The sequence below is a fragment of the Numenius arquata genome, chromosome 2, assembly GCF_964106895.1.
Source record: "Numenius arquata chromosome 2, bNumArq3.hap1.1, whole genome shotgun sequence".
Taxonomy (NCBI): domain Eukaryota; kingdom Metazoa; phylum Chordata; class Aves; order Charadriiformes; family Scolopacidae; genus Numenius; species Numenius arquata.
Genome location: NC_133577.1, coordinates 15,315,953 through 15,342,056, shown reverse-complemented (window position 1 = coordinate 15,342,056; position 26,104 = coordinate 15,315,953). Strand labels below are relative to the sequence as shown.

At 40.6% G+C, this 26,104-nt stretch overlaps 1 protein-coding gene across 1 annotated transcript in view; it reads left to right on the top strand.

Moving 5' to 3' along the window:
• Nucleotides 1-3,741: 3,741 nt before the first annotated feature.
• The window catches only part of UTRN (utrophin), a 339,386-nt gene continuing 317,023 nt past the window's right edge, over nucleotides 3,742-26,104 (top strand). The window contains exon 1 of the mRNA XM_074144306.1: nucleotides 3,742-3,861. Coding sequence (XP_074000407.1) covers nucleotides 3,768-3,861 — 94 coding nt within the window. The 5' untranslated portion in view covers nucleotides 3,742-3,767. The remainder of the gene's footprint in view (nucleotides 3,862-26,104) is intronic.

Genomic DNA, 26,104 nt, shown 5'->3' with positions numbered 1-26,104 from the left:
CATTACTTCCTGTTTAGGTTCCTGTCAGTGCCTGTTCAGCATCCTTCTCCTTAGCATTGCCCTCTAAGCTGTCTTATTTGCTTGCTCAAGCAAGCATTGTGTGGTCTGCTAATTCAAAACATGTTTGTCAGGCCAGCGAAAAAAATGTCCTGTCGTGTTGTTGTGGTGAAATAAAACATCCTGAACAAAAATATGGGGTGTTAATGTCCCACAGCACGAGAAGCACTTAACTAGAAGCTCATTTATAACAGTGTTACAAAGGGTAGGGCTAGAGAGGTAGAGCGGGAACCCTGCAGAAGAGTGGGCTCTTCCTCCAGGAAGGAGGTGGCTCTTGGCTCCTTCATGATAGAGAAGGAAGGTGAAGGAGGAGCTCTGTATCTCCTTGTTCTGCTCCCATAAGAAATCGTCTAGGTTGGTTTTTTCCTCCTCCATAAAACAAACCTTTCTCTGCAGAGACGTCTGGAAGGGTGGAAGTTCACAGCAGGGTTAACCAGGGCCTACTTGGAACAAAGCTAGAAAAGAGGGAGGCTGTGAAAAAGAAACCAGTTTCCTCTTCCCAGAGTCAAGGCATTCAAGACTCTTGGAAGGCTCCCAGAAGGCAAAGAAGAAATGGAAACCAATCTCATTCTAGACTGCCTTGCATAGAAGGGATTTTTATAATTAAAGGATGTTGCCCTCTAATCCCATTGTTGTTTGCCTCTGTGAACTTTAATTTTACTTTAAACCTGGTGCTGACTTCATACTGGGGCTGTGATATCAAATGCTGGGACTGTGATAGAGAAGTGATCTTAAGTATTTATGAGCTCACCTTCAAATACAGTTCTCTGGTGTCCCCCCCTTTTTTCCTTTTTTCCCCACCTCTAGGCTTTTTCACTTTCCCATTCCCCGCTGAATGGACCAAGCTATCGAACAGTGGTGTTTCACGTATGAAGTGTGACATTCAGATCTTCTCTTTTAAAAGGATTGAGTTGCTATCTAAGCTCCAGTCCTTCTGAAAACTGTTAAAGTAAGTTTGCCATGTGTTGAGCCTAGCCTTGTTCTTCTCCATGCTTTGTAATACATGGGCAAGCATAAAACCACGTGATTTCTACTTACTAGACTTCTACTTAGGCTTCACTCTACTTCTGTCTTCCCTCTGTAGTTTCAGCTGGTCTGTTTGGCTGGTCTTTTTTTATCTTACATGATGATAAGAAGACTAGGCAGCCAGCCAGCTGCTGTTGAACTATAATAGAGCCAGTGGTATGTACAAAATTTGATTACTGCTGTCAACACCAGACTGAATAAAAGAGAACACGTACTCCAGTCAGAGAGCTGCTAAATAAATGGCCTATTGAATTCAGTAGTAGTAGGAATAAGACCATCTTCTTCTCTTAATGAATGAAGTGGTTTATGGGTATAGAGGGTGCTAGCGTGTTGAACTCTTGAGTTTGTTTAAAGCAAAAAAAAATCCTCTTTTGCCTTCTTCGAAGATTATTCTCCAAAAAAGCTTATATTTCTCTCTTGCTTATCAACTATTGTGGTTGATGCTGATTTTACACCCAGTATTAGCAGATTTTAGCTTAAAATATTCCTGCCATCCTAAAGGTAACTTCCTTGCAGATAGGTTCTGACATGAAACGAATTAATGTTAGCAATTCTATCTCCATTTAGGCAAGAGATGAACTATGTTAAAACAAACCTCTCCCTTTATTAAGTTAATAAATATTCCCAGTGTATATTTTTATTGAAATGTTGGGTTTTCAAAGTAAAACTTGCTGTTAGATAAAAGTGGTTTCTCTAATGTACATGATGTAGTTGCTGATGGCAAGCAGAGCTTGAGAGCTGAGGCTCTCTGGAAGCGCTCTGGTGAATGAGTGGTTTCCCTTAGCTGCTCTAATATCTTCATGTTGAAGTTCAAGAGACTGATGGAGGCGCAGAGAGATTGGTGTTTCTATAACTGCTCTCACTGACCGCACACCCTTCCTTGATTGAGGAGTGGGAAACCCAGAAGTCTTGTAAGAAACTACCGAACTCCTGAAACTTGTAGGGATCCTTCAGTCTTGGCAAGTGTCTGATGGAGAGTGTCTTAATTCAGTTGTGTATGAGCCTTATCTTGGAGTGGCAGGGACCAAGGTGAGATGAGGTATTGGAGCAATAGGCGAGCGCTCGTAGGGAGTGCAGACCAGTCTCGTCAAGACCTGAAAAAAGGGAGTTCAATTGCTGCTGGTAAGACTTCTGGCTATGTGCATGGTTACCCGCTAATTGTCATCGTACGCTCGGAAGAGTTGGCAGCGTCTTTTTGTTTTGTGCTTGTGAAGTGCTTGGCACAGTAAGGTTTATGTTTGTATTTGCTATATACTTCATTGTAGTCTGTTTCTAAAATAGAAATCCTCGCTTTAAAACTTAATTACCTTTCCACATTGCTCTTGTTTGCATGGTCCACAGAAATGTTTGGATACAAATGTCTGATTTAGCCCCCTGAATGTATGGTTGTCTTTATTCATGGAAACAAAACTCCTTTTGTGTGAGTCTTTCAGGCTTCGACTTTGGGAATTCTTAAAATTGGAAAAAAACCCCTCCAACCCACAAAACAAAGTATGACCAACTCATGCCCCCGATAACATTTGAAGAAAAATCTTATCTTGATCCCCCTCAATAGTGTCTGTCTGGTATGTGACACAGTAAACTGTCCCAACTGAATATTAATGAAGAGAGGAGAACTATATTTAGAACAGTTGTCTGATAGCATAATACAATGAGACAGATGAATGAAATAGCATCTGTCTTTCTGCTTTTGAAACCAATTCTCCTGTGTACAGCTCTTCTCTAGTTGTAGTTCCTGTGCTTCTGTGTTAAAGTGAATCTCCTCTTGCATTACTTTTTTGTCACTATTGGAATTCTTTACAGTTCAGCATCCTAAAGCGTGTATTCTGGAATCACACGTCTTTCAGAAGTACAGAATTCGGAGTCCTCTCAATTTGATTATAAAGTTGGCAACAGCATGTTAAAGGTCAAGGGACTGGATTCGCCTTCTGTATCGGTGATAAACACAGTTTAAAGGCCCACTTGCAAAATGACTCTGATGCTATCATAGCCTTGCATTATTAACCTTCTGCTTTACTGGACTGTGATCTGTCTTGTTTGGAATTCCTGCACAGTGGAAATGGCATGCCTAATCTGAGTTTGTAATTTTAACATGGAGGTTTATTCGTAAAACTCCCTTTTTGTGCTGCAATCTTGTGTTAAAATTTTCTTATGCTCTTTTGAAAGGCCATTAAAAGATGTGGATGCTCGCCTCGTGGAGTTGTTCTGGTTTCACGTTCATCGGACATGTGGAAAAAGTGCTATGGTAATACTGCAAGCTTTTTGCAGAGTAAATGCTAAAAATAGTTAGGACTTTTAAAATTAGCATGGTATTTGAACAGAAAAAGAATATTGCCACCTTCTTTCCTGTTTTCTGTATGTAGAATTTAACTTGCTGGTGCTTTGGAAGATGGAGTGTCCTCCTGTTTTCATAAGGAGTAGCAAAGCAGTGTATTCATCTGTTTTTAAAGAGGAAAAAAAAACTTAATTAACTTGAAGTCTGTTACTTGTTTACGTGCAGCCTCTTAAAAGGTTTGTTTCCTGAATCGTTTCGTCAGTCACTGTGTGGCTGAATGTGTCGAACCCTCTGAGGAAAACCAGTGCTTCCCTCCCCCTCGAATCCCGGCATGCAGTTCTTGTGTGGGTACTAGCGTGTACTTCCTCTGCATCTTCACTTTCCTGTTTTTCAAAGAGTGAGCTTGATCATGAACGTTCAAACAGCCAAAAAAGTTGTGTGGAAAAAGTACAAGGTTGCTGCGCCTCGGGGTACCGACAGGCAGACCTGTTGCCCTCCGCTGGGTGAGTGCGTGCTTACTTCATGTTTCCAAGGCTGTGGTGGATAAAAAGGATCCAGCCATGTGGGTCTGGTTTTATCTTCTACACCCGATGCAAGCTGCTTTTCTTAACTTGGTTCAAGTTTGCTGACTCTAGCAGCGGCAGGTCATGGAAGGCATGGCAGGAAACATCCCAGGGAAAGGCTGTTTTCTGTGGCACTGCTCCATTGCAAGCGCTGCGTGAGCCCCAGCTGCGTCACCTGCAGCCACAAGATCCTCTTGGTGTAGCACTTGTGTTGTGGGCTTCCTTCTCACCTATAACATGTTAACTTTTTCTTGGTGTAAGTTTTATTGCTGTTCTGTCTGATTGAAATGTCCTTAGTTTTCTTAAACTATGCATTAAGTTATGGTGATTTCAGTATTTAGTTGTGTTTTGGTTCTCTACAGTTCTGCTTGCTGTGTCGTCTTGGACTTTTGAATGTACACACCTATAGCAGTGCCTTCTCCCCTCGCACTTTTATTTTTAATGCACTTTGGTGGCATTTCCAGGGAGCAATATTTCCTGTAATTTGTAAAGAATACATTTTGGGGAGGTGTGCTTTGGAGGAGGAGAAATTGGGGATGTTTCTTTTTCCTTTTCTTTCTGCCATCCTTTCCTAGCCATTCCCAATGAAATTCCCTGGATCGACTATTCCACTGTTTTGTGACCAGGGCCAGGTAATATAGATTGTTACGGAAAAGGCATTTTGACGATTCCTAGTACCTGTGAATATACTGTTTAGATACAGTAATTGACAGATGGGGGCTGATTATTTTGTGAATTGGTGTCAGAACTTCATGGATGCAGAACCTGCTGATCAGTAGAGAATTGGGTCCATTTGACTTGACTTTTGATGTGGGTTTTTTTTTTTGTAAAGCTGGAGTCTGAATATGAGTATTTAGAAAGAGAAACAAAAATCCTCTTAAGACTTAGTAATGTAACGGCTAACTTTAGAATAAAATGATGGGCTGGGACTCTGATCTCATGTACGTTTGCTTCTAGAACAATGAGTTGGATTTGGATATATGCCAGTTTAGTTGATAGCAGAAACTTTTCCTTTATGGCCCAGTCCGAACTCTGTTAAAACTGACAAAAACATCAAGAAAACTCTTTACTGTGAGTGGAGTTGTTTTTGATTGACTCTGGAGAGAGCTCACTAAATTGCAGGTCAGAGAGATCTGGTGTTCTTCAAAATCTGCATGTATTCAATCAGCTAATGAGGTGCAGCTGCAGTTGATCATCCTTGGAAAGTTAGGAGAAAAGCCGTTTGCTTGGCTTTTAACATGGACAGGGAAAATGTTTGTTCTGGCTCTGTGAGTATCAGTGTGGGGTTTTTTTCGAACTATTTCTTGTTTTGTTTTGTGGTTTTTTTTTTTTCCCTTTTTTAATCATTGTATTTTTAGAAGAGCATAAACTTGGGGTAAGCGTTATAACCAGCCATTCAATTAACTGGTGAACACTGCAGTTGTGAAACCTCTATAGTGTCCATCTATGGGATAATAGGGGGAGAGACAATCTCTTTGAGGTTTTCGGTCTCAGTCCTTCACGTGTTTTTAATGTGTAACTGCCAGTGTGTATACACAGATAATATTTGGTGTTTGTGTGTCTGATGGTGCCTGCCCTAACTGGGGCAAGGCTAAGGTGTAAATCTCCTGGTTGAGTAGCAGCTACTTGGTTGCTCAGGTGCTTTATATGATTGAGCAGAGAGTGCTTAGTGACTCTTTCTTAAGGCCTGTTTAACTCCCTATGACCTGGGAACCCTCTGTTTTTAAAAGTTTGTATATCATTGCTGGTATATTACAATTATAATTTTTCTTAAGTAGCAGGATTTTTCCAGGAAATTCCTTGCATTATAATGTTCCTAACTCTTCATAAAGTGTGGGACTGTAGATTTGCTTTCCAGGAGAGTGGCAGTCTCAAATTCACTGTTGTCTGCCCGCTCACTCTTTTTTTTTTTTTTTTTTTTTTTTTACTATGTATTTGGAGGCTCTGAGGGACTTGAGGCTTTGGACAGTTCTTAGAAGGGCTTGTCTTGGAAATGCATGGAGAAGAGGAGAGTAAAAAAAACCAAAAAATCTGAAAAAAGGTAGAAGGTGAGAAGGGAGAACAAGAGAAAGAAAAACCAAAGGTAAAATAAATTAAATCTGGGGCAGGGAGGAAAAGCCTTTCTCTGAGAGGACAGAATTTTCAGTGATGCCATAGTGGAAATATTCAAGCAGGAAAAAAATGGGTGGGGAAGTTGGGAGGGGTATATGTGTGTGTCATCGTTTCTTCTTCACGTCCTTTGTTTTTCACACAAATCCAGCATGTAAATAACTGGGAGACAAGTTTAGGAAGCACCTTGTGTGCAGCTCTCTGGCTAGAAGGTTCAGGGGTGATTTATTTGCCTGTAAACGTTGCAGTGCTGGCAGAGGTGTGGCTTTGGTTTTGTTGGTCAGCTGCTTGTTGTGAGAATTGGTGGGGGCTGGAGGAAGGGAGGTTGAAGCTTATATCTGATAAAATACGTGAATGTAAATGAATTAGTTCAGGTGAAGCCAAAATGGATAAGACTCCTCTACCCTCTGAAGCATAAACAACATGAGCATGTTCAGTCAGAGATTTATGGCCTAAAACATACTACATAATTTAGGTCATCTAGTGGGATGTCCTTCTTCATAAATGTCTAATCTCTCTTAATAACCTTTAAACTCTCAAGTCAGTGATAGGTGCTGGGAGCGTAGTGGCACTGGGAGGCTGTGTGGTGACTAACTGGAACCAAAGCTGGATCTTCATCTGGGAGGGAAAAAAAGAAGGGATCTCATACTTTCTTCACCTGTTCAGACAAGTGGAATCTCTTCTTTGTTGCTGTTCCATAGAAATAATGCCAGTGACACGACTGAGGCATTTTGCAAACTGATAATTTGAGAGCATGTCTTTTGAAACTCTGCATTTAGCTTCTGTTACTGTTTGGGTCTCCCTTCTTGGTCCAATAGCCTCCCTTGGAAATCCCAGGAGCACTAGCCTACAAATGAAGCGCTTCCTTTCAGGTGGGAAGGAATTTATCTGTGTTCCCACAAGATATATGCACTGATAGCAGCCTGAAATCGTTTAGTCATGAGACCACAAGCTGTCACAATAGTAAAGATAATATTTACTGTGTTGTTCATGTTACTGTAAGCCCTGGGTTGGTTAGTTTGCTTAGTAGAGCTGTGCTGGACCTCAACTCTGATTTGAAACAACTCTGGCTTTTAAACACATGAAAATGGTATATTTCCTTTTTGGCAGCAGGTGATCAAAGATGTATTCTGAAATATGGCATACTTGTAGGCAAAATGTGTAAGAACAGATTATGTAGTAATTACATGGTATTACATAGCTGCCTTTTGGGTCTTCACATGAAGTGGTTTTTTAGGTTCTGAAGGACCTTTTTTAAAAAAAAAACCACCTCTTCCTATGTGTATTAAACTATTAGATGCACATGAATACTGAGAAAGTGGAAAATATTTTTCTGTTGTCTTGCAGTACAGTCCCTTTTATAAATTGTAGGGGAGCATTTTGCTGCTGGAAGCAGGCTGTGCCCCTCTGCATTGTGTGGGACGGAGCGGTGCCTGTGACTCACTTCTGCCGTATGGAGAAACCATGTTCCCTCTGGCCAGTGAATAATCTGTCGCTGGTTCACTTTTATGTTTTCACTGAAATGTTCTGACCCTTAACTGGAGGGCTCCATATGCTTCCTGCCCTCGTCCCTGATGAATAGGGCAGGAATTGGCAGCAGCGTGGTCTGCTATGTGACCTAATTTGTGTGGCGTCTGGGTGGAGTGCGCTCTAATCTTCACTCGGCGAGCGGCTGAGAAAGCGAATTGCGGTAATTCCCCAGCTGATCCTTCCAGCGAGTAGAAAGCGAGATTGTGCTGCAGGGGAAGGAGGTGCCTTGTGCTCCGACACTTGTTACGTGCTGAGATGAGTTTCCAGCTAAGCGTTCGGAAAAACAGCGAACAAACGGTTCAAGGGTTCCCTGCAGAAATTGGGAAATGTGGTGGCTGACTTCTGTGCGGTTCGGGGTGACAGTCGGCAGCTTTCCCCTTGTTTCTGCCTGGATCAAACCTGGCACGCAGCAGTGTGCACTGACAGCTTTCTGTAATATTTGACAGTTAAAAGAGCATTTAGTATCGCTTGTGCAGATGGAAGCAGGATGGTTGTATCTGTCTTGCTAAATTACACTACAATGTGGATTTTGTACTGCAGTTATGAAATATCTCCTCTTTATTGAGATGAAATATTGTTCAGGCTTACCTAACTGTTCTGGGTCTGCTTAACTTGAAATTAGAGCCTGAGATATTCTAACTTCTCATATAAAGATGCAATGTTCAGTTGTACACCTGGGATGCAGAGGGCTGGGCAGATACTGGAACTATGACCACGTCAAAGATCACATATTTCCCTTTGTTCTGGTAAACTGGCTAAAAGGAGGAGAGCATCAAGGTTATTAGCTATGAGGCTAACTTCTTAAAGAAATAGCATGTGATGACCAGACAGGTCCCTTCCCTGCCTGTCCCCTCTTGTGCTGGTGACTGGTTCCAGCCCAGCACTTTTGCGGGGCTGTCCCTGAGCTGTCCCCCAACGCCAAGGCTACAGGACTGCCTGCCTCGGGTTGGAAGAGAGCATTCTGCTGGGCTACCTAAGCTGGTCGAGAGGAACCTTTAATATCACTTCTTTTTCTCTCAGCTATATTTTTTCCCTGCTAGAATTGTACAGCTCAATCATTTTAAGCTTCAGATTATTTTAAAAGGTTCTTAGCTGGTTTAATACCTTGTAAAGCGAAATATTTTTAAAGCAATTCATAAAACACTCTGGGCAGACCATTGGAATTAACTTCTGCTCCCAGCTCAGCTATAGTAAAATCAATATTTACTTGGCCTGTGTGACCTAAGCCTTTTTATATATAACGAAAACATTTATTTCTACTGCTGCTTTTAAGGTAGCAAAGAGATAGTAAAGTGGATACTTTCTGAAAGTAGAACAATACATCCCCTCTAAAGCTACTTTCTGTCTTGTATGTACAGTCCATATATAGATTTATGTCAAACTTGTTAGGCATGCCCCTTTCTAAAAAGTTAGTTGCTATTTCTCCACTTCTCATGTAGAAAGCAAATAAATAAGAATATGATCTTTTAGTTCTGAAATAAGGATAAGCTTGGCATTGAATATTTGAAAACTAATCTGTATAGCTAAAAGCATCCATTTTATTTTCTCCAATTTTCTGTAATATGTCTTGCGTTATATTTTTTGAAGGAATAATTTGTTACTAATTCTCGTTGTAGTTTTCCTTTCAGTGCATAAGTTTTAAGCTTCAGCTTACTGATGACAATTTGTGATTGAAAGTTATACACTGGGATTCTTAGCACTGTGTAAAAGAAAAGCAGCAAATGCTGTCACCTGATGTTTCACCATCATTCCTATATTGGTTGCCATGAAATCTCATGTGAGCATTCCTTATCTAATCTACAAGCAGTAACTCCAGTAGCTTAAAAAAAAAAGTTCCAAGCGTGGGTTTCACAGATAACTTTCTTGTGGGGACATGCCTCAACCTTTTGTTTAGTGATCTTGAATGCATGTAGAGTCTCCCATGATGATCAAGCTTATTTCTCAGTTTAATAAAAGTGGGAGAAAATGTTGTTGATGAACTTCAGTATCAAATGACGACTTACTGATTTTATGCTTTGCTGTAGTAAGCAAACAGTAAATGTATTGGGCAGTTAAATGGAATCAAGTATTTTATCCTTTTTGTTTGTGACCTGTGGACAGAACTGATTATACAAAAGCTAATGTTAGCAGCAAGAGTTGCACGTGCTAATACCTAGACAGAATTAAACAAATTGCAGTACACTTCTTGTGTTTTTAGTTAATTCTGATGTAGTTGCATTCCTGTCTTTAATATAGTCAAGTGGCATATTCTTGAAGAGAATCAGTCTGTTATTCCCACTTTAATGCACAGTGCCAGCCTTCCGTTGGTGCTTTCAGTTTTGAGTAATTTAGCTATCAGTGACTAAGGGCAAAAAGTGCTTGTTTTAACCAAGTAATTTTATTGGTTTTGTAATTGAAAGCGAAACTAAGGTATTGCTGACAATGTAAGATATGTTTTCATTTGGCAATGGATTAATATCAGAAAACAGTGTTGTTGAATTAATTGTTAGAATCAAATGATTTATAAGCGATAGTGTGCAATACTATAATACAGTTTTCTTGTACGTAGAACACCTATCTTGTTTCTCTGGTTTAGTTTTTTTTAATGTATTTGGTGGATTGTTTGGGGTTTTTTTGTGAGTGCTTTATTTTTTTTTTTTTATAGCAATAAAAATAGCTTCAAGAGATTGCCCTCAGGAGTTGATCTGGAATTATTTTATGGCCAGGTAAACTAGTTTGCTATCTTATCTGACATGCTTCCCTGAACTAAGGGGAAAGATGTTGCTGTGTAATTTGCAGTAAGTGTGCCTCACTGCAGTTAATACTGTCTTTATTGACTCTGCAAAACAGGTTTGCTGTTCGACCCCTGTGGTGGGTTGACCTTGGTGGCTGCCAGATGCCCACCCAGCTGCTCCTTCACTCCCCCCTCAACTGGACAGGGGGAGAAAATAAGATGGAAAAGACTTGTGGGTTGGGTTAAGGGCAGGGATATCACTTGCCAGTTTAAATTGTGGGCAAAATCATTGACTGTGGGGAAATTAATTTAACTTATTGCCAATTAAAATAGAATGAGATGGTGAGAAAAAAAGACAAAAACTAAACCACCTTCTCCCTACCTCTCCACTTCTTCCCAGGCTCAACTTCACTCCCTCATTCACAAATCCTTGCCCTCCTGCTCCAATGGGAATGAAAAAGCCTGCTTATGTAAATTATATCTTCAAATAGAATTAGTTTTTTATTTGTGAGAAAAGCTGGCTTTCCTTGGCAGATGTGTGCAGTCAACCCTCAGTAAGAGCATGAGTTTAAAACCCTATGGTTCAAAAATTTCCGGATGGTAAAAATGGACTCTTGGTCTGAAACAAACTTAAGCATATCTGAAAATAATTAAAAATCCAATTTAGCAAATAAGCTAATGCTTGTGGGAGCAAGGTTTGGCTGACGGTGTTTCCTTGTACCTTCCTTTATGGTGTGTGACTCTAAAACCAACACGAGCGAGACCCGCGTTGAGGCAAGCAGACTTGCATTAAATATTTGCAGCAACTTGGAAACGGTCCTGATCAGCTGCTAAGCAAGTGCAATGTTCTGCTGCTCTGTGTGTAAACACTACTCTTGTTTTTAATGGCATCAGCTGGAGTAGCCTGCAGGAGCAGTAAGACTGGTTTACAGCCAGCATATGCAGAAGTAGTGGCTGTTTTCTAGCCCCTTTAGCTGAAGTCCTGGCATGGTGTTCCTTATTCCTGCCTGCTGCCCTGTTTCCTGTCCCCTCTGCAGCATCAACAAAACTGCGTGCCTTGAAACTGTCACTTTGCGGAGTGATAGAGGGTGACTAAGGTCACAGTGCAAAACTTATGTGTTCTAATAGGATTATCCTAGTGAATATTCTTGAATATTATGCACAGCAGAGTCAGCACAGGTAAATAATTAGCTATTGTTTTGACAGTGTTAAAGTGCTCTTTAGGCAAGATAGGAGACTATTTGGCTAGCCTAAAAATAGTCACTGTAGCCATTTGGAGAAAAAGACGCAAACAAACCAAAGCCCCAAACCAAACAACAGAACCAAACATACCTGAGTGTATACACAAATTATGAGCATCTGGAGGAATTAAGGGAAAAAAAGTGTTCTTCATCAGTTCAGTAGTTTAGCATGCAGTCCTGTCACAGCTACTGCTCCCAGTCTGATTAAAAATCAGATGTGGCACTGTGAATAAATCTGCTGCCATCTTATTTTTTCATAGTGTGGTCCGTGGGAGCAGAGCAAAGTTGATGCTGAAGTTGGTAGAAGTTCCTGTAAAATGTCTCAGCCTGCAAAGCAACAGGTGTGGTAGGAAACACTTTACTGGCTTAGCAGTAGCTCTTGAAGACTTCTGAGGCAACTAGATCATTTCTGATTGACTTGTTTTATTATTGACTGCTTTGCAGTGGAAGAGTGCTGTCTCATGTCTAATAAATCATGGAAGCTTTTTTCTTGTTTCTGTCTTTGTATATTAATTCTCCTGTCGTGTTCTCATGCCAGCGTAAGTGAATTATTGAGCCTTCACCTTTGCGAGAAACAAACCAAATGTGCAGTTGAGGAAGAGTTAAAACAAAGTTCCAAAATAGTACCTTATTTGTCAAAGAATTGGTTTTTTTGGAGGGAAAGCTCCCTGGTGTAGGTAAGTGATGCGGTGTGTTTTTTTAACTTCGCACAAGTATATTGCTAATAGTGTAGTGGTTTTTGTGTGTGACCTTCATCTTTCCTCCTTTTCTATTATACTTAAATGCCTCTTTGAAGTTATTTGATAAATATCTTCAGTTTTTCAGGTTCTTGTTTCATCCACTTTTTCCTGATGTTACTATAATATGACACTTCTGTATTTATCTCTTGACTCTAACATTTTGTGTCTTAATGGTACTGGCTCTTTCCCTCTCCCCAAATTCCTTTCTGCTATCCTGTGGTTTGGAGACTGGCATGATCCAAATGATGAATGTGTAATAGGGTTGAAGGTAATATGATAAATACAGACATCCATGTTTCATCCTTCCTCACTCTTGATCTTTGGTAATCGTTGTTCTTCTCCCAAGAATGAGTGTTCTCACGTACTGCTTTCTTATATGGCTTTTTCCACTCTGCTAAAGGTAGAGAATAAAAGGGGAAGATCTCAGTTTTTTTTCCATAATGTTCATGTCCAGGAGGTGCCCGTAGTACAGCTTGGCAGCTGGAGTTCTGGGTCATCTTCTAACGCACCCTTACTGAGCCCAAATTACACTCTGCTTTTGAAGGGTGAGAAGGCTGGTAGCTACCCTTCATAGCCACCCTTTGTTGCTATTCCTTTTTGCAGCCATGTAGTGACTTGAGGAATAATAGTGAAGCTTTGTGACATGAATAGAAAGAGTGGAACAATGGGACTCTGATTATAGACAAGCCTAAAGCTTCTGAGCTTTAATTTGTTTAATTTTTGGCAAGTTGTTTTTTTCGTTGTGTACTTACTTCTGCAGGACTGGAGACAAGCCTCTTGCATGTAGAACGTTGTAATTAAATGCATCAAAATTCAAACTAGCATAATAGGTTGCTAAGTCAGCTCTTAGTCACGCTAATTTTTTTTGAGAGCAAAAGTCTTCGCGCATATTCCTTTTTCTAGCCTCCTTAGAAGTCCTCTCTGACGCTCTGGTGGTTCTTCCTTTATACTTTTTCATTTCACTCAGTTTTCACTTGTCATCTACAAAATTTGCAGGTTCTGTTTCTGAATAAAAAGAAGTCTGCAAGAGTCTTCTACTTCTGCCACAGGTTGGTCATATGTGTCAGCAGTGGACAATCTGAAATATGAACGGTGTATTGGAGCTTGCTCCGTGATGCTTCAGACAATAGTGTGCATGAGTTCATACGTGCTGCCATACATCATTACTACTGTTTCCCATTTCCATGCTCCTTTGCAGCTTAAAAAGTCTTATTTCCTTTTTTGTACTGCCGCTTTGTTGGTGTGTTCTGGTTAACAAAATACTCTAAACTTTTAAAGAGTAGCCTTAATGTAGCAGAAGAGCGGAAAATCAGAAGTGGTAGGTGACATCAAGTTAAATCAGAGATCTTCAGATGTGAAGATCTAATCCATATTATGTAAGTTAAACTTCTTATATCGTTGCATTGTGGATGAAAATAGTTGTGGCGTTTCTTAAAAAATGAAGTGGTTTTGTGATTCAGTTTTTGGGACTGTTGTCCAAAGGAATGAGCAGCTGTAGAAAAAAATCTTGGAATAGCTGTTTAAGCTATTTAAGGTTTTCAGCTGTATTCGTATTACAATGGTTTAAGATGATATGTTAAAGCAGAGCAACTTAAAAGACCTGTGTAGGTGGGAAATGGAATCTGACTAAATTGCAGGCATGATAACATTGTTAAGTGTCACAAGTATTTGGCAATTACAAAGCAGTCAGACACTTCTGGACTTTTTGAACATCTCATGTGTCATATCCTCCTCTCTGCTTGTCTTTGGAGGCAAAAGTGCTAGTTATCCCCAGCCAGTTTAATTACCTAATTTTTACCCGGTGTATACATCTGTGTGTTGCTGCAAATTCACATTGCTGTGAATTTGATTAGGATTAAGAAAAAATGCCTGCCAATGAACTAAAGAAGTCACAGAGTATTCCACATTCATTATGCCACTCTCCTGAGCTTAGGCAGAGGGGAGAAACCTTGTTGAAAGGCTAATTCAGGGCTAATGTATACTGACCTGTTACTGCAGTAAGATTATGTGGAGAATGACCAGAGCTGCTACAAGTCTCCTTTTTTTTTTCTTTTTTTTTTTTTTTTTAATAAAATATGAAGATGGCAGTGTGAGGTGCTCTTGGAATTGATCAGGCAGTAACTCAGAGTGCATCCGCAAAATAAAAAGTGAAATGCTTGAGCTTCTCTCAAATTTTATCAATTATATTGCTTAGTTTTGCCTTGTGATGCAGATAAGACTGGCAGAAGTACTGAGGTAGCCTGTGATAGTTAATAATGCAGTTGAAATGCATGTTGAAAGTAATGTTGAAATGTTGAAAGTAAACTTTTTTTGCTTCTATGTTTGTAGAAAAGGATCTAAAATTGAGTTAAAAGTACTTTCAAGATGAGATTCCCACTTTCTTCCCACACCTAGTTTGTAGTATACAAAACAAAAGATTCAAAAGCAAGTCATGTGAGGACTACAGTGTCTTTAGGAGATTACCTGTGATTTCTATTTTGTAGTTGTATTTCAGCCTATTCATACCACTTGTTCTTTCTGTGGTGGTAGCATTATTTTAATGTTTCAGAAATTATAATCTTCCTTTTATTACTTCTGTTAAAGTGTTACTTTTATTTGTGTAACCTGAAGAGTGTGAAATGCATTGTTGGTTTTTTGGGTTTTTTACTACCAAGCTTTGTAGTTTGCCATAAGTGAAGTGCATAATTTTATTGAGAATTTGAAATTCTCATAAACGTGTAGGAAGTTAATTTGTTACAGTAGCTTTCTCAGAGTTTTGCTTTTCTTTTACAGAGCACCAGTCTTTTTGTGTGCTTCTGGGATTGCATCCCTGCCTTATCCTCATGTCCTTTCTCTCCCTCCGTTTAACCCTTCACCTCTGAACAGTTACGCATTAATCCAGACCCTTCACAACCTGCTCAGATGTGTTGGAGCAATTGGGCTTTGCTTCACCAGGGCTGGCTGGTATGTGGGAGTTTTCACATGGGCAGGTCTGAACAAACTAATGTGTGGCTGGCTCTTGGGAGAGCTGGGGATGTGCAGGTGAGGTGCTAACGGCCAACCTCAGACTGGGACCTCATACTGAACCCTGCCTTTAAGCACAGCTCTTCTAGCTGTGCTTATATAATCTATTTCTCTTGGGAGATCTGGGAAGTACGTGTTCAGTACTAATTGTTTATAGTAAGAAACATTATTTGGTGCTACTTGCAAATAATTTTTCTTTCTGGGGTGGGGTGAGCGTCGGGGTGTGAAAGCCTTGGAAGAAACTCCCTCTTGCATTATGTGACCCAGCAATGATGATCTTGTCCTGAGTTTTTCTGGGGTGGAGGTTAAGTGCTGATTTTACTTCTAATCCAGAATGACACTAGAAAGGCGTAAGTACTTTTATTGATTAAAATATCTCAGATCAAATGCTCCGAGTTTCAAGATAAACCTTTGAATTGAGGAAATGATCGTTTTATATTGCATCAAATGCTTTTGTCTGCTACAGAGGTTGTACTTTGTATTTTGCTTTTGCTCTGCTGTATAGCCTCCTTTTCTTACTGGCAGAAAGAGTTTATCTTTCCTCTTTTCCTCAAAATTAGTGAATTTAGCCAGCAAAAGCTCTTCTTTGACAGAGGTTTGGCTATGCCGGAGGAGGTTTTGTTATTAGTGATGTCCATGCGTGTTTTTCGTATCCAAGCCAGCAAAACTCCATAGTGTATGTCTGTGTTTAAATGCTGACTTATGTCAGCAGCATTGGTAGTAAAAGCATTTTTCAGACTAAACCTCACGTATTTCTTCTTGTGTTGCAAGCTAGTTTTCATTTTAGAGGTTATTCAAGGATACAAAGGCCTTCTGTATGGAGGGAAGTTCCTAAGCACTTGAGTTTAAAACAATGCTATCTAGTTAGGTCAAAGTTGTGTTGCAGGTCTGGTTTCAAAAGGTCTTAACACTGTTCTCTTAATCTTCTGTATTGGCTGTTTCAACATTGACATTGGTCTGATGAACTGGTTCATGCTACTTACATCTCTTCAACCTGGGTGCTTGGATTCGCGCTTCTCTTGGATTTAGCAGTGGTTGCTCAGGGGAGCCAGTTACCATAAGAAGGGCTGTGCTGGGTTTACCCTGGTGTGGTACCTGTGGTGGTGTCCACAGCTAGATACCATGTGCTTATACTTCTTCCACAAGAACATCTTCAGTGGCACTTCCTCTAGTATACCTTACTTGCCAGGGGTTTGCAGTTCAGGGTTTTTTTCAGCCATAAATTATACCCATCTTTTTGTGGACTCTTAATTCCATAAGCTTGTTTCTGCTTTTTTATCCCATTTGTACTAGTGTCCTCATTTGTCTTGCTTTCACCAGTTGGTTACTGTCATTAATGTTGGTATTCAGGCTGTGAACTCCAGCCTCACTGAGATGTAGACACCACCTGCTCTGCTGCAGGGACAATGACCTTTGGTGAAACAGAAAGTTGGTGACCTGAAGCTCTTGAGTTGCCTCAGTTGGGCAGCTGCTGCCAGGCAAGGGCTGTGAATCCTGAGTCCACATGGTGCCTGACTCCTTAGCACTGGGAAGGTGTGCAAGAATCCTTTCCGAAAATGCACCCAGGACAGTGAGACACAGTATGCCTGTGAGTATGACTGATCTACTGGAGTTGTTGCCAGAGGCAGCACTAATAATCTGACTTGTAATTATCTGCTTTCATTAGGTGATCTTTCTTTTTGTACAGCCAGTTTCTTGGAAGGTAAAGGAGAGGTGTCTGTTCTGAATTTCTCATGCCCTCACAAAACCATTTGAGGTGGTAGAGTGGCAGTACTCAAACTCCACATTTGCACAGGTTTCATCACAGTCCTTTGACAAGTTCGTCATTAAATAATAAAAGCATGGGGATTGGGGTGTGTACATGTAATCCGTTGCCTAAACAATTGGCTGCTGAAATCCCTTGGCTCATGTTCTTGACAGGCTTTGGACTTTGGTTGCTCTCCTTTTGACTGCTCTGTTCCTGCACCTTCTCCAGTTTTGGTCACGCCGTTTGGAGTGGTGTATCCTGAAAGAGCTTTCTGTACTGAAGTGGGAAGTCTTCTATGGGCTCTCACTGATGGTAATGAGTGGCTTGCGTGATTGCATAAATGCCTGTTTTAATGCATTCCAGATATTTATCCTGCAATTGTCAAACAGAATTTATGTACTTTCAGATCAGCTCATCAGGGAGTGAGTTAAACTTCGGGGCCTAATTAATGACTAAGCCAGGGAAGGAAACGTGAGTTTAATTAGGATATAGGATTAGCAGTGCCTTGATTTACTGCTGTTCTGATCAAATGACAAAAGAAAATCCTTATGTTTGCCAGAAGCCATAAGAAGGGACTATTTGTAAAACTTAATTCCAATGTCTCTTTTATTCTTTCCTCATTAAGGTGTCTCACTAAATACATGAATTGGATAAGACACCTTTATGACTGTGTTTCTTCTTGCCTCTAGAGAAAGAATATTAATTTCTTTATGGACAGAGTGCTCAAAGCCTTGGGTAGCATCACATTTTTCTGAACAAAGGTTCCCCCTTCACCAGTGGTGCAATATTTCTTTTCTTTGGCCAGCAAAGGAATGTGACTGGGAAATGAAATATTTGATTTATATGAAGAAATGGACTTGCGTTTTGCTTAATCTTCCTCACTAGGGCTGGGTGACAGTATAAAATAATTAATATACCTTGGGTAGGCCGTGTGAAGCTAGAAGCAGGTTAACTTATGGCGATTGTTTCTGTAGAGGACTTGCTGAAGTATTTTAGGGATAGAAATGAGAGTATTTGGGGTGGTTTGCACTAACAAATATTTTGGAATTAAATTCTTCAGTCAACTGATTCATTCTTTTTGCTTACTTCTCCTTTATGTTTAGAGCACCACTACACTACATGAATTTTAGGGACTTCCTTTAAAGCTTCTACATTTCAGGCTTCATCTTAGTAATTACAAAGGTTAATAGGCTGAGGTAAATAATTTACAGGCATCAGTGTGACGGATCATTGACAAAATAATGGAATAGCTAATGAAGCTCAGACTGAGCCTGCCTGGAAACAAAATAAACAATTTATGCTTTTTTTAAACTTTATTTGCCTATTTGATTTTTGTGAAGACTGGGCTCAACTTTGTTGCCAAGATGAGTATGCAACAGTTCGGTTTGAGGAATACTTTGCATTTGGGATTGCTTCCCCCTTGCTTCTGTCTTTCAAGCGTTGCTGCCAGGATTCATAAGGCTAACATGACTTGGCATGAGTTTTGGTAGTGAAGAATTGACCTGTGTTAGTCTATGGTTAGAAGCTGGCCACAGAAGGACGCCAAAGCTTTCTCATACGTTATCTCTTAAGTGAAATCATGTTGGTGAGCAGCTTTCCAGCAAGTGTCTTGGTGAGCTTTAGATGCTGGCAGGTTTGTGAAATGAGAGCTTGCTTCCTTTCTCTTTCATTCCTTTTTCTTTACCATGAGCATGCTGCATGTTCTTGGACATGGTCGCCTCTGCTCAGCACTGGTGAGGCCACATGTGGAGTACTCTGGGCTCCCAAGTACAGGAGAGAGGTGAATGTACCAGAGTGAGGCCAGTGGAGGGCCACTAAGACAATGAAGGGACTGGAGCATCTCTCCTATGAGGAAAGGCTGGGACTCCTCAGCCTGGAGAAGAGAAGGATCTGGATTGGGGGGATGTTACCAAAGTTTAGAAATACCTGAAGGGAGGGTGCAAAGAGGATTGAGCCAAGCTCTTCAGAGCAGTGCCCGGTGAAAGGACAAGAGTCAATGGGAACAAACTGAAAGACAGGAAATTCTGTTTCTACTTAAAACACTGTTATGGGTTGCCCAGGAAGGTTGTAGAGTCTCTGTCTTTGCAGATGTTCAAAATCTGACTAGACATGGCCCTGGGCAAGCTGCTATGATTGGGGGCATCAGACTAGACAAATGATTTCTGTAGGTGCTTTCTGACCTCTGCTGTGCTCTGCTTTCTGTGAAAACACTTTAATGCAAAATTTTACTACACTTCTTGGGAGCAATGCGAAGAGTGGTAGGTTTCATATGTGTGATGAAGCTTGCTTAATAGTTGTAAGATGGCTTGAGGATTTGATGTGAAAGTACTAGAAGACTTTTTATTGATATTACAGTGATTATAACAGTTATGAAACTGTAACAGGTATATAAACTATACATGCTCATTATGTTTGGTTTTGGGGGGAGGTGTGTGTGTCTAGAAATCTTGTTCCAAGTAACAACGTAAGCATTATAGCTTTTTAAAGACACTTCTTCACTGTTCTCTTTTCTTAATTTGAGTTAATTAGCACTGGAAAACCTGAACTTTTTTTTTTCATTACCTTTCATAGATTAAATACAATTGTATGTGTGCTGTTTTTTTTTAAGACTAGATTTCTAAATACCATCAGAGATTTGAGGCGGTCAGACCCAGAAAAGTAGTACCTTGACTTTGCATAACTCGACTGCTGAAGCTGCTATGTTATGAATGTCTTATATACTGGACTGCTAGGAAAGACTTAAATTCCATGGGGTTATAAATTCCTTTTGTTTTTAAATAACTCTAGTCAGTATGCTGCTGTCACTGAAATGGAACCTATGTGGTCTGTATTGGGAGGTACTTAGTTAACTTGCTGGTGGAAACGTTTAAGTAGCATTTATGTATTTTTTAAATCTGTTAACAGCATACGCATTTTTGAAATTTGTAGATTAATCTATTATCATGAGGAAAGTAGGATACTCTGATTATGCTTGTCTGTTCCACACCCCTCCCCTTCACCCCTACACCACCCCCCCCACCCCCCCCGCAAAACTGGTGCAATTTCAATTAACTAGTGGGAAATTTAATCAAATTTTCTTGACATAAAGCTAATTAAATAGCTACAGATTGTGTGAAAATTAGTGGCTGGGAGAAGAAAAGGCCCTGAAGGCAGTCCCTCTACTGAAGAAGAATTTTAAAAAAAAAAATAAAATGTATAGATGTCTTTCTTGCTGCCTGATGGATGGCCAGTCAATGTCTGGATGTGAGGTACCATCTGGTATCCAACTACCTGTATCTTGTGTGCTGGGAAGGGGTGAGACCTTCCAGTGAGAGGCCAGAGAAGTTGTGGGGAGGAGCTGGTGCTCGTGGGGCACATACTAATATTTAGGAAGCAAAGCATTATTATCTACTTCTCAGGAAATTGGAGCATGTGGTAATAGGTAGGATCCAGGTATTGTTAGTTTACATCTAAGGAATTGGCTTCTCTTTGTGAAAAGCTGTTGACCTAGAGAGGTTTAGAGCAGGAATGATGATGGACTGTGGTGGAAAGTTTGGGACCAGGTGGGGAGAGATGGATGGAGGAGCCTGGGAAAAAGATGGGCAGCTCTGAGAAGGGATGGGTCACGAAAGTTTTTAATACTTGAGAGCGAAACGATAGAATAGGGGATGAGGAATATTTGGGGTTGCAGCCTTTGGGTTTTTGGAAAAGAAAGATAGGATAAATCTCTGGCTAAACAGAGTTGGGATAAAAGAGACTCTGGGATATGAGGGGGCAGAAGTTGTGTTGTGAATAAGAGCTTCGCAATGTGCTTCTATCTTTACCTGTCCATCACAGAGAACAAAGTAATGTTATATGTTTTGTACCCTGAACATTGTTTCGTGAAGATGTTCAAACAAGGTTGGTTGTGATGTCTGCCTGATTTGGAACTCTGCCATAACTAGCAGAGAGAGATACTTGCATATATACAGTTTATGGCTTGGCTTCCTCCTCTGCCTGAGCAATATTGGTTACTATTGCCTGTGCAGGGTCTCTGGCATCTGTTCTGCCTCTGCTTCCTTCTGGTATGCAGATGGGCTTTTTGTGGGGTCGGAGATTACGCTAGATGATCACAATGATCCCTCTGACCTTATATCCCCTGAATCACCTCCACAAATGCAAGTGAGCCTAATAATAGTTCTAATTTAGGCAGAGAAAAAAGAGCAGATGGCTGACACCAACTTGTGGAAAGCAATTCTGTTTCCTTTGTAACACCTCAGAAATGCGAAGACCTAATCTGTGTTCGTAACAAAACGAGCAGTAGTAAATCTAGTTTGTGATTCCTACGTTTTATTTGTGTCTGTAAATTTACTCAGTCTCTAAGTGCACTCCTGTTTATGTGCTTAGAAACATTTTAATTGCCAGATTTTGGGCAGGAGTTATCCACTTTCTCTTCTCTTTTTGTGTCCCAGTCGTGTTGGTTGGGACCTCAGGGAGATGGCGAGGGCATCTTCCTCTCCCTGTGTGTGAAGTTTGTCCTTTGATATCTATGGGGTGCATATAATCCAGTCCACTCTCTATCATCGTAGGGGTATTTGTGATACCTTTTTTTCCTTTCCCCCCCCCCTTTCCCCCACAGTGCACTTGGTGATAGCTGAAACCCTTTGCTCTAACCACAGATATTGGCAGAGACTTTTCCAGCCTCAAACCTTGGTGTGTGATCACTTGAAGTTTGTGAGATATGTGCCCCAACGTACTTGTATCACACACAAAGCCTTCCCAGGGCTGTCTTCCACTGGGAGCTGATGCTGCTTGGTTTGAACAAATGTTAGGGAGCCATTGCAGGATGTTGGAGAGAAATGCAGGGTTGCTGGGGTTCCGACGACCCTCCAGAGCATCCCTGTGTAGATATTGGGACACTTTGCCTCCGATTCTTGGTTTTGGATTGTCATCTCGTGAAAACAGCAGGGTCACTGGCTGACCAGCGTGGGCCGTCAGGCCCGGTGAGTTGTGCCGCAGCATTACTTCTGTCTCCTGAGAGCTTGCTGTTCTCTCTAGCTTCCTTTTAAACATCATCCCAATGCGCTGAGCCCGGCAGCGTGGTGTGTTAGATTGCTTTTGCTGGGAGGTATGGAAACAGCTATTTTAATATTGCTTCAGCTGTGAGGATGCCTTCTAAGTTATCAGTTGCCGGGGATTGTTTTTTATTGTGAAGTAAATTCAATTTAGCTTAGTCACAGCACTTTTCTGTGGGAACTGTGGAGTGGTCCTCATTACTCCTCTTTGGTGTATTATTTTTGATGTTGTCTGGTTTTGGGAAACACCAGGGAGTGAGGTGCAGGGATTTTTTTAGTTTTTTAGTTTTGGTGTGGTGTGTTTTTTGTGGTTTTGTAGTGCTTGTATTTCATAGTTTTGTCAATACAGAGAATTTACAGTTTGGGAGCTGCATTTTATGGGGCAGTTGCTACAGGCAGGCATCAGTACTTTTTTTGTTAGAGACAAGTTATTAATATAACTGTGTTTTGCCGCTGCTGAAGTCTGGAGAGAAAAGAGACAGAATGAAGGAAAACTGTGCTGATTGCAGAAATTAAAATTGCAGCACAAAGGTGAAAGCTTACAAGTGAATTGCTTGTTGCTGGAGCCATTTGTTCTATCACGGTGTTGCAAGAAAGAGGGAATCTGTGCAACAATCTAACTTTTACTTTCTGTTTCTTTAAAAAAAACCCCAATAGTCTCCCCCCTAAAAAAGCTCAACCCAACCCAAAACCTCAGGGCTGCAAATAAAGATTATTCTGTGTTAATGAAGTCAGGGTCCAGTCATCCTAATGAGCATCAGAGGCTCTTCTGTGAGCTTGGTGGTTACGAACTCTGGTGCTTTGTGGCTTGGCTTTTTGCCTCTTGCTAGCAGTGATTAAAAACCATGCTGGTTTCCATCCTCCAATTTTATATGCTTATTTTGTGTCATTTTATATGTGAATTAGTCTGAATGAGTTTGACTAAAAAAGAGTTACTTTCAAAATGCTTTTTCTATTCAGAAAATCCTGAATCCAAGAATACAAAACTTTCCCTTCTTTTTGTTGATGTTGTCAGAGTTTCATGGGGTGCTAGTCCAGGTGGGGCAGTATCTACGATAGATACTCTTGCTTGCCTAAAGGCTTAGGCAAAGGGATGTTTCTAACTTTGTTACATTCCAGGTGTCTTAATTGAAACCCACAGGCTAATTCCTTCTTTTATTTCTAAATTCCTTTGCTGAGAACTTAAATAACGAGGTGGGGAAGGCAAATGTAAGTTAAAATGTGAGATGACCCTTGGTAACTTGTGCTGGAATGGTTGGGAAATTTTGGTACTTTATTTGTCAATCTGCTCTGTACACTTCTTCAGGGCACTTTCATTATAGTGCTGCTCTGCCAGCTCTTTTGGGTATGATAACTTTTGTCTTTCAAAAACTAAATAGCACAGTTCTGTCATGTAATGCGTTTTGGGGAAATAAGAAAGCTGGCTCTCAGTATGAAGCCGAAGTTGAGTAAAGGACAAACCACAATCCAGTGAGGCTTTTGTTTTTACCTCTATTTTTAGATAATTTAGATTCCTTTTTGCTCCCGAACATAATATTCGCAAGGTAATAGATTAGACTTGAAGTGCGGTTTTACTGCTGTAAAAGCAGCTGTTGGGGGTGACTGAATGCCGGGACACAGGCTGGGCACCTGATCACAAGAGCCGGTTGTTTTGAGTGTACTCCAGTTGCATGGACATACATCATGTTGTATAACAGACACAGGCTTCGGCAAACAAGCATCCGGGATAGGAAGCTTTTCTTCTCTGTCATCACAAGAGTTTAATTTTGTGTGTGTGTTTAGGTTTCTTTTTATTTCCTCTTAAAGGAACAAACTGTTCTGACGTTGGCCATTTTGAGTCCATTAAGTGGCTGGAGGGCAGGCAGAGCCATGTTGGCCAGAGGAAACAGTCGGTAGGTGATGAAGCAGAATTTGGCCCCCAGTCAGTCCTTGGCTTTTATCGTCAGGCCGCGGTGGTGTGAAAGGAAACACAAATGTTTCAGCGACTTGGTGGATTTGTTTCTGACTGGGCTGTGACTTGCTGACATTTTTAATGTCTTGTGTGAGAAGTTGACTGGCTGGAGTACCGCGTGCTTTGCTGAATGGTAATATTGTTTTTTCTGACTGAATGTGGCTAATTTGTTGTCTGAATCATAATGTCAGCCTCCGGGGGTTAGCTTTAGAGACTCATAGGAATCTAAAGAAAATTAATTTGAGGCATAAAATAACTTGTCACTGTTGTTAACAAAGCACCAGCATTTCAGTTACAAATTTCTTTCCAGGGATTTATAGCAGAAAGCTTGACACAACCCTAGCTATAATGGCCAATTACAAAAATACTAGCTTCAGAGGCTTTTATAAAGCAAACATGACAGCAGAGTCTGACTGGGCAAGTGTCATCTATGGGTTTTATAAGTGAGCAGGATGTTTGGGGAAGATGGGAGTCACAAGTGTTCTGATTCCTTGCTTAATTGAAATAGAAAGGATGCTCTTATACTGAAGAGATGGTAGGGGTCTATACATTCATATTCTTTCTTTCACCATTAAAGACTAAGTTCATGTTTATTGAAGTCGTGTGTTTTTTGGTTTGTTAGTTGTGGGTTGTTCAATACAAATAGTATTTGCAATTAATGTAAATGGAAAACATTATCAAGAGTTGGACAGAGTTTGGGATTGAGTTTTGTACAAAGCTAGCTTTTTGGTCCAAGAGTGGCAATTAATAATCTAGTGTGATCCTGTTTCCTAAGAAGAAAAAAAAACAACAACAAAAAAGCAAAACCCAAGCAAACAAAAAAACCCAAATCAACTTTGGAGGGGAAAAATTAGAGTAAAGATATTCAGTATATTTGTAGTTTCAATCTTGACCCTGTCAGTCTCTTGTGAGATGGGTACTTGGCACGGAGAATCCTGCTGGTAGATCCTATCTGTCTTTGATGTCACAGCTCACTGAGGGAAGAGAGCAGGGTTAATGAGATCTTTTAAGTAATTGTATTCCCCCAGAATAACACCTTGAATTTCAACAAGCTGTTTTAAGCATGGCCTGCTGTGCATGCACTGTAGGTATCTAGAAGCTCTTTCAGAAAAACCTTTTTCTGCATTGGGCTATCCTTAATTTCTGGTTGAGCTCGAGGTGGGCCTGAGGAGTAGGCTGTGTTGGATCAGCTTTAGAAGGCAAAGAGTAGAGATACAGAAGGGTGAGACGATGGCTGCTGGCTGCCACAGTGCAGCAGATGTGCACTCTTTGGCAGGCCCGAAGCAGGTTTTTCAGCCTAAAAGGAGCCCAGAACTGAGGTTTTATTTTAAATTTATACCAATGTTTTCATAAAGCTTATTAAGTCTTCTAATTGTTGTGACATCTCATTTCTTACCAATGTGACTTCTTCTCTTGTCTGGATGGAGCTGTAGCTGCTTTGTTCCTATCTGTTAGATAAAAAACACCTGGCCATTTGTTCCATTGCTCCAGTAGCCTGCGTGTACCAGATTTATGACTAGATATATTAGACGTGAATGGCATCAGTATCATATGCATGTTGGGCCAGAAACAAGAAATTTAGAGGTCATCTACCTAAAGAATCTCCTGGTAGTACTCTGTGACCTTTTTTTAATAAACATATGGGTTTTGTAGGTAAAACTTCACTGTACAACAGTCTTATTTACTGGTGTCTGAGGTGTATGATCTCTTTTAAGTGCTGCATGGATTTGGAGATTAAAGCCTTTCACGGGCCGCATGTGTATCTCTTCTTGGCTGCAGCCAGCAGACCTGAAAATCCATGGTGGGCCATGCATCAGAAGCTTGAATAATGACCTCAGCATCTTTTTGGAGTAATGCATCCAGGCAAAAAGGTGTTGACAAAGTCTGTTAATGAAAAGCCCCCCGTTTCATAGGTTGCTTTTCACCAGATGGGAAGCTTGTGAATTTAATGCATGGGTATCCTGCCCAGGAGGGTGCTGTGAGGCTGATACTAATGCAAAGGAGCTGCTGTGGTTCCTAGGAATGTTGAAACATTTGTGTTACTCTGCAAGTACCAAAGTCTTGGAGAGGTTTGAACAGCTTTATTGACAGATTAGGCAAAATATTCTTCCACTGA